Source organism: Hoplias malabaricus, chromosome 7, assembly GCF_029633855.1.
Source record: "Hoplias malabaricus isolate fHopMal1 chromosome 7, fHopMal1.hap1, whole genome shotgun sequence".
Classification (NCBI taxonomy): domain Eukaryota; kingdom Metazoa; phylum Chordata; class Actinopteri; order Characiformes; family Erythrinidae; genus Hoplias; species Hoplias malabaricus.
Window position 1 is genome coordinate 34114640 of NC_089806.1, and position 9342 is coordinate 34123981.

The 9342-nt window shown below is 38.1% G+C and overlaps 1 protein-coding gene across 1 annotated transcript; it reads left to right on the plus strand.

Annotated features, from left to right (window-relative positions):
* The first annotated feature begins 2437 nt into the window (after positions 1-2437).
* Positions 2438-9087, plus strand: LOC136702038 (cholesterol 24-hydroxylase-like). The gene is made up of 15 exons (XM_066676858.1): positions 2438-2586; positions 2751-2828; positions 3172-3253; positions 3345-3418; positions 4194-4280; positions 4372-4510; positions 4812-4925; positions 5027-5183; positions 5352-5423; positions 7620-7692; positions 7836-7920; positions 8153-8263; positions 8538-8626; positions 8709-8775; positions 8884-9087. The coding sequence occupies exons 1-15, from the start codon at positions 2438-2440 to the stop codon at positions 9034-9036; spliced, it is 1530 nt and encodes a 509-aa protein (XP_066532955.1). The 3' UTR covers positions 9037-9087.
* Positions 9088-9342: the final 255 nt, after the last annotated feature.

The following is a 9342-nucleotide window of genomic DNA, read 5'->3' on the forward strand; positions in this document are numbered from 1 at the left end:
TAAATTTTAGATGCCATTAATTATATCACAGTTTCTGCTGAAGACGAACTTTTTTATTTCAACACTCAAAAAGAAACTTTGGTGATGTGAGGAGCAGGTGTGTATGACCCTTCATAGATCAATCAGACAGAAGATACTTTTATATTGATATTCTTATGGACTTTTCCATATAGTAGATATAATGACATTGTTGACTTAGGGTTAGTTTAGTTTCCTCAACAACTCTAGTCGAACTTATATGGACCAGACGTCAGTTATGTTTTGGTCCTTTGTTGACATTTGGCCGAAATGCAGCCCACACAGCACTTGCAATAATCTAAGCCTAGCCCGGCTCATGGCAGTCTTTTCCTCTCTGGCCCACACAACACATGCCAGTACTATAACTGGGCCATATGTACAAAAAGTGGCGCAAATTTATTTGCTTTATTGAATGACCATGTCTGGCTTTCAGTATTAGTACATTATTAAATACATGCTAAAAGCTTTACTTTGTCCATCAATACATCAGTTGAAGTCTGTTATCAACCTGAGCAATGGTATATCTTTTAGTAAAGGCAACTGTTACAGATTTATCAGTTTTGTTCTCCATATGATTTGTTGAGAACCTTAGATTTTGTTAAGGTGAATTAACAATATTATCACATGATCAAAGGTGATTTGTGCTGTGATATAATTTAATATTTTGTAAGACACTAAATTAAATCAACATTTTCATTTTCACTGTCCATGGTTTGGATAATATGTTTTAGCTCATGCCAAAATGTCTTGTTATTCTGTTTTAAATTAATAGATTATGCAGATCATTCATTCATTCATTGTCTGTAACCGCATATCCAGTTCAGGGTCGCGGTGAGTCCAGAGCCTACCTGGAATGTGCAAGGCGGGAACACACCCTGAAGAGGGCACCAGTCCTTCATAGGGTGACACATACTCACACATTCACACCTACGGACACTTTTGAGTCGCCAAACCACCTACCAATGTGTGTTTTTGGACCATGGGAGGAAACAGGAGCACCTGGAGGAAACCCATGGAGACACAGAGCGAACACACCTAACTCCTCACAGACAGTCACCCGGAGTTGTTTAACAGCGACACTACCTGCTGCACCACCATGCCTCCATTAAGCAGATCACTATATGAACAAATATCAAATATGCGTGTACATTTTTCTGGTGCCATTGTTCTTGAAACCATCCATCCCTCCCTTCATTTACTCCACACCCCTAGTTGAGAAAAATTATTTACTTCAATTTAATCCATTACAAGATGAAAAATCATCTTTTTTTTTTTTAACACACTATCTGGATGTCTACATAGCAGCAGCACAGTCACTAAATTAGCACTCACTGACATAGCCATTGCAACTAAGGGCTTGTTAGTCATGTTTAATCATAAAGTAAATAATTTGTTTTTAAATTAAAACACATTTTTTTCATGTAGTTCCAGGATTTTATTTTATTTCTTTTCGTGACAACTCATGAGGAAGCCAGGCGAGATTTTTTTCAAAGGATGTGGGGAAAGTGATAAGTGCTCTTATCATGCTGTGGCAGATGGGGGAAAAAAAACAAGACTTAAAACTTTTTACAAAGGTGGGGAATGAACAGACAACTCCAGGACCCTGAAGCTGTGTGACAAGAACAACCTGTTGAACCTGAATATACTTAAGTTATTTAAAGGTTTTTTCAGGTTCAGTGTTTTCAGTTAGATTTTTTATTAATTTAAAGATTTTTATTAAATATTTTTAATAAAAAAACAGTTGTCTTTTGTGAAAGTGAGTATTTTAATATATATTATGTATTAATATACAGGTAGTGTTGCAGTCACACAGCTCCAGGGACCTGGAGATTGTGGGTTTGATTCCCGCTCTTGGTGACTGTCTGTGAGGAGTTGGTGTGTTCTCCCCGTGTCTGTGTGGTTTTCCTCCGGGTGCTCCGGTTTCTTCCCACAGTCCAAAAACACGGGCGACTCAAAAGTGTCAGTAGGTGTGAATGTGTGTGTGTGTGTCTGTGTTGCCCTGTGAAGGACTGGCGCCCCCTCCAGGGTGTATTCCTGCCTTGCGCCCAATGATTCCAGGTAGGCTCTGGACCCACCGCGACCCTGAACTGGATAAGCGGTTACAGATAATGAATGAATGAATAAATGTATTAAATATACATCATAATATATATGTTAGCAGAAATTCTGCCTAGCTGGAAACTTGGAATTTGTAAAACGATGAGGAAAAATTACAAATAACAGCTGCCAGTGGCCCCAGGTTTGATGCAACATTAAACCACAAACTGCTCGTCATCCAGGATTATTGAACTTTACATTCTGAGACTATCTATATGGACGCAGTGCCCTCTGTTGTCTAAATACCCTATGCCTTATAGAAATCAAAGTTCGATGATTGACACCCGGAAGTTCAAACATTTTAACCAGTTGCGTGTCAAGAATGGCGCTGTATGAGAGGTTATCGGAAGGTGCAATTCAGCTGTTTATATATCTTTTCTACGTTCTTTTAATTGCATTCGTTGTGTATTGTCTTTACGTGAGACATATTCACAGCGTTTTTGACCACATTCCCGGACCTCCAAGGGACAAGTAAGAGACTTTCTGTTTAATGATATATATTCTATACATTAATATTTGTATTAGTTATTTGGAGTAACGCCATGTCAGTCAATATACTTTTTAAATAATGTTTCTATGCGATTCTACTCTTGTGGAACGCTACATACAAGATATATTTTGTCGTCTTTTCTTAGTTTTGTCCTTGGCCATTTACCGACTCTTCTAAGGGAAACGAATTCGGAGCGTGTCATACACGACAAATTACTCGAATGGTAAGGCTGTATAACAACAACGACAACGATAGCAGTAGCTAGTAGTTTCAAACGGCTTATGTAACGTCTGTATATTTGAAACTATATCATCGCGTGTACAATTTGAACAACGCCCCCACCGTATGTCCTCCTCAGTTCCTCCCTCTCTCCCTCTACACACACACACACACACACACACACACAAAAGGACAAGGGAATAATACAATTTATGGTTCCACTTAGAGAAAAAAAGCAATTCCTGTTGCGAAATTCTGGTCTCATTGAAGCCACATTGTAGTATGAGGTTTCAGTTGCTCTCTTGACTGAGTCAAAGTGAGATGCTTGTATTTTTCTTATTTTTCAGGGCTGAGGAATATGGCCCGGTCTACAGAGTTAATAACTTACATGGTGTGGCACTCGTTGTGACTTGCCCTGAAGCTACAAAAGTATATATTTTAGTTTACAGTAAAAGATAACCTGACTTATAAAATATTACAAAATGAAATAAATCCGTTATCTCTTTTTTTGGTGCTGTAGGAATTTTTAATGTCCCCCAAATATTCCAAAGATCCTTTTATCTACAAGCGTCTGTCCACCTTGTTTGGAAAAAGGTAAGCTCTGTCATATTCTGTCATAAGTTATGAGTTATAAGTTAACAGCTTGCTATTAACAACATACTTTACTTGTTGTAACTACACAAGCACAACAAGAATATTAATTTTCTCCAGTTTTGATCCATATGTACAGACTTTGTAGACTTTACGAAGAAAGCTTAGACAGTGGATAGCACATTTTCTTAATTAGCACTGTGGAAAAAAAAAAGATTGTTGAGACAGTAAAACATACACATTCTCATTAGTGCTAGAACCCTCTCTGATTCACTCCAATATGAAAAAACACTCAGCTGTCATAACTTTGATTACTGTTATGACTTTGTGCTTATTTCTAGTCTAGTTTTAAACATTCATGCAAACATTTAAATGCTTGACTGCATTTTGAGCGATGCCCTTTGAAAGTGCAATGGAGCAAAGAATATTGTACATCTATACAACCTACGCTTCTCTATGCAAGACATAGCAATCAATTTTCCACTGAGACGTGGGATCCCTCTTTCTCAGTGATGTATATCTGAAGAGGCATTAAGCATGGCCTTTGAAAGGACCTTGTTAACACAACTTCTATTTCGACTGGCATTGCTAAGTTCAAGAAGTTCACTCTGTATCACCCAGACAAAGTCCTTGTTTGTGTAAAATACTTGGCAAAATTAAGATATTGATTCTGACTTGCTGAAGATTGCAGCTAATCGATTCATTAGTTGTCCTTTAGGGGCTAATTAAAAATGTTAATGTGTTTGCAACTTCAAGTCACATTTGTTGGTGTCTACAGGTTCTTGGGAAATGGACTGGTGACTGCTATGAACCATGACGTCTGGTACAAGCAGCGTAGGATCATGGACCCTGCTTTCAGCAGCTCGTGAGTTATGCGCTATCACTCATCTGTTTTAGAAAAACTGAAAGGTTGTAAATAACAAAGGTGCACAATCTCTTCATATAACTCTTGACAGTTACCTACGAGGTTTAATGGGCACCTTCAACGAGAGGGCTGAACATCTAATGGAGAGGCTGGAGGAGATAGCAGACGAGCAGATAACTGCTAACATGCACCAGTTGGTCAACTGTGTCACGCTGGATGTTATTTGCAAGGTTTTGATAGGTTTTTCCTCTCTCAAATCTATTTAAACTCCTAATTTTGTCGGTCCACAGTGAAGATAAAAAGGTTTACTAGCCACTGTCCTTGATGCTTGATGTTAGGTTGGGAACACTAGTACATTTTTAGTAGAGCAAGGACAGTAACTTATACTCTGCCACAGCTGGTACTTGGGTCAGGTCAGCATTTTTGTTGTCTGGCTGAAGGAAAGTTGTAAAGTGACCTCAGTGACCTATTAGACCAACATGCAGGTAATTGTTCCTCACAATAATATTGCATTAATTTTTTTGTGTCTAGGTGGCCTTTGGGGTTGATTTGGACTTGCTGAAGAAACATGACTCCCCATTCCAAAATGCCATAGAACTTTGTTTGCAGGGCATGGTTCATTATGTTAGAGATCCATTTTTCACGGTGAGATCACTTTTAAAGACAAACTTATTAAGACAAATTTAGTATAATCGCATGTATCCGAATAATATATAACTTTGTATTTTACTTTTACTTGTTCACAGTTCTTTCCCAAAAACAAGAAAAAGGTGCAGGAGATAAAAGATGCCGTTGAACTCCTGCGTGCAACTGGAGCCCAATGGATAAACCAGAGGAAAAGAGCTGTGGAAAATGGTGAAGATGTGCCCAAAGACATCCTTACACAGATCCTCAAATCAGCTGGTAAATGACCAGCACTTGACTTAACCTGTCCCATTTTTTAAAGCATTTTTTGTAGCTATTACAACTTGCTGACTAATACAGTCTAAAGTCTCTCTAAATTAAGGATAATTAAGTATGAATTCAGAATCTCATGACGCTATTATTATAGTAATGTTTTTTATCTTGAAGAGGAACTCAAGGCTGATAATGAGGAAGACAATGAACTGATGCTTGACAATTTTGTGACATTCTTTATTGCAGGTGAGTTACTATTTATTTATATTTAATTTGATTTTGATGTACTATGTCCATGTTTCCAATTCATGCAGGTGTGGTAGTGTTGGAAGCATGAAGATGTTATAAGTAAGTCATTTTCAGACTGCGATTTAATTGGCACATGTCAAAAATGTTTTGAAAATAAATTTTTTAAGGGGATTAACGTTTTTTTCCAGGCGATCTCTGTCTTGTGTCTGAAACACATAGTAATGTGTTGCATGTAGCTTTTGCTTGGAATTTATTATTCATATTTTTTTATTTGGACAGTATGATGGCACAACAGGTAGTGTCACTGTCACACAGCTCCAGGGTCTTGAGTTTGTGGGTTCGAGGCCTGTTATGTGAGAATCTTGGTTTATTCTCCCTGTGTCCGCGTGGGTTTCCTCCAGGTGCTCTTCCTTCCACAGTCCAAAAACACACGTTGGTAGGTGGACTGGCTACTCAAAAGTTGTCCCTAGGTGTAAGTGAATGTGTGAGTGTGTGTCACCATGTGAAGGACTGGCGCCCCCTCTAGGGTGTGTTCCTGCCTTGCGCCCAGTGTTTCCAGGTAGGCTCTGGATACATTGTGACCCTGAACAGGATCATTACAGACAATTAATTAATTTGAAACTCACAGCAACACAAACACACACTTCTCAAGTGATCCTTTAGAAGCTTCACCCCCAGTTTGTGAATGCACATTTTGTTGAAAAAATCCAGTGTTTTATGTAATATAGCAAAAATGTAGGTCGGAATCCACTCTTAATTCAGGGGAATGCTAACTACATGAAAGTAAACACAGAATGAAATCGCTAAAAAACTAAACAACCCGAGTTATAAATGAGTGTCTGTGGTTATTGAAACAATGAATAAAAACTTATAGACAAGTTCAACCTTAGTCATGTGCAAACAACAGTTGTTGTTCTTCTCCAACATACCATTCCACCTTAAAAGATGCGGCGCTTCTTGACGTAAAGAAACCAGAGAGAACTGCAGTTCCCACAATTATACACGTACCCTTTAATTGATCATGTATTATATTACCTTTTAATTGGCACTGTGACACATTTTTCTAAGCATACATTCTTTAGACAATCTGTAGAACTAAGCAGTCCCTCTTCAGTTGCAAGAAGAATCCTGAACATCTCTGAAACTCCGAGGCTCCAAATATCTGAAGCCAGGCTGCAAAGCCACAACACTCTGAAACCTCTTTGCTGGAGGGTGTAGGGGAGAGAGGACAAATCCACTCAAGATACTGTCAGTGTTCCACTTCTACAGGCTAAGTTGGACTTGCTTGAGATGGATATTTGCAGCAAAACCGATTCAGTTTCAATGAGCATGTGCTCGGAAATCATATCTTTCTGATAATAAATGTAGCTCAGCTCTCCCCTACCCCTCTCCCTGTGCCCAAGGAACACCCAGTGTTACTGATAGGCCAGACTAGTTAGTTTGAACCAGTGTATTTGTTTTCCTATTACTGTGTTAGGGATACATACCAACATTTTTTTACAGTGTGCAAACAAACCAGAGAACTGGTGTCTTGTTTTCCCTGATTCTGCATGGGTTTTCTCTGCGATGCAAAGATTGTCCATAGGTGTGAGCGTCCTAGAGATGAGGAAGGCTGTCAAGTGGAAAAGGAGGCCTGGCTGGCCCTGGAACTCCTGATTCAGTAGATAGATACTAGTGTGTGAGAATGTGTGGCAGGAAAGTCAATGCCAGGACACTGGAATGGAGTATCTGTCAAATTAGAGCAAATCTTTAAGATAAATCTACTGCTTGGTTATGTTGAGAGGATCCAGCTGTGGTAGTTCCGGCATCTGGTAGGGAAACCCACCGGACGCATCTTGCTAGAAGTATGTTAGGCAAGGCAAACTGGAAGGAGGCTCTAGGGTAGACCGACGGTTCACTGTAGGTATTATATCATATGGCTGGCCTTGTCATGCATGAGGATTCCCCAGGAAGAGTTAGAGGTAGCAGTGCCCAGAGATATTTGGATTTTGCTCGCCCTGTTGCAACCAAGACCCTGAAATCGATCAAGTGAATAAAGAGATGAGATTGTTTTAAGGCTTGTGCAGTGAGGCAAACTGAAGAATGTGGTCACCTTTTGAATATATAACAGGACTGTATGTGTATTCTTGTTAAACCTTGCCAGTAAATGTAGGCTGTTAATTTGACTAAAATTGTAAACCTTTTTATATTTAGGGCAGGAAACAACAGCCAATCAGATATCATTTGCCATAATGGAGCTGGGGAGGCATCCAGATATTTTGAAAAGGTAAAACTAAGAAATTCCCATCAAATAATCCCTAGTTAATCATTTACATAATACGTATTAGCATTTCTAGGGTCAGCCGATAAAATATTCCATGGTTATTCCAGCTGTTTATAGTTCTAAAATATTTTGCATTTAATATTAAGGGTTAAGGAGGAGGTTGATGAGGTGCTTGGGACAAGACGTGAAATATTCTATGATGATCTTGGAAAGCTGACTTATTTATCTCAGGTTAGTACATAAAATATTCAAAAACATAGTGTCCACTTCCAGTCTGAAATCACAAAACAGATAAAGAAACATAATAGCAGAAGGAAACATTCTTAAGTTTCAATGTGCATTTTTATAACGAGATTATGTTCCATGTTAAGTTGGAGCATTTCAGTTGATGGAATGTTTTAAGCAACATAAAGGACAGTTGCTGTTTTCAGATTAGGTTGAATTAACGATGTATGTCTTATAGGTTTTGAAGGAAACTCTTCGCTTGTACCCCACTGCACCAGGCACCTTTCGCTGGCTCCATGAGGAAACTGTCATCAATGGACTTAAAATCCCCGCAGGATGTGCACTTTTAGTAAGTGGCCTTGAATTTAAAGGTTTACCTAGATGCCCCAGCATGTTCAAGGTGTCCAAGTATGTATGGATGCAGCCCAGTTTACCAGCTAATTATAAAGCCCAGTGTTGAAGCAGGGGAAAGCTTATGAATATAATGTCATAGCCTATTTCATTTGTTCCCATTTAGTCTATAAAATATCTGAAATATATGTGAATATTTATAATTTGCTTATGTGTTTTTAAAAACTTACATTGACATTTTCATTGTCACTGCTTTCCCCTGCCCCCTGTAGTTCAGTTCTTATGTCTCTTCAAGGATGGAGAAATTTTTCAAAGATCCATTGACGTTTGATCCAGAAAGGTTTGATGCACATGCCACCAAGTAAGTAGTGCTCTTAGCAATTAGATGGAATAAGACTCTCTGCACATGATTATATTAACTTTTCTTTTTTCTTTGTGTGAAGACCGTATTTCTGCTACTACCCATTCGCTCTTGGTCCACGGTCATGTCTTGGGCAGACATTTTCTCAAGTGAGATCACACACAAATATAAAAAAAACACACACACACATAAACATTATGATCAACCAAACAATGTTGTTTCAATCTGTCTACATACTCAAATTTGTTCATGTTTAGATGGAGGCCAAAGTTGTGCTTGCAAAACTTCTCCAGAGATTTGAATTCAGTCTTGTGCCTGGACAGTCATTTAATATCAAGGATACTGGAACTCTTCGCCCTCAGAGTGGAGTGTTGTGCAGAATCAGACATTGTTCTCAGAGCACGTCTTAACCATTTGTCTTTCTGAAGATAAATAGGCCATTATTTATGCTTATTTTTTTAAACACTATGCAATAATTATATTTAATTTATGATTAATATTGTCTTCTGAATGCTTGATTGATGAATGTTTTATGTATAATTCATGAAACAAACTATTCATAGGAGCTGTAAGATTTACCATGAGGTTGTATTTTATTATTATTTTTTTAAATATATATGTATGTATATATATATATATAAAACTATCTGTAATTCTGATTTCTTTTTGTTATCGGTTGAATAGTAGAACCCTAAAAGTTTGGGTTCTTTATTTAT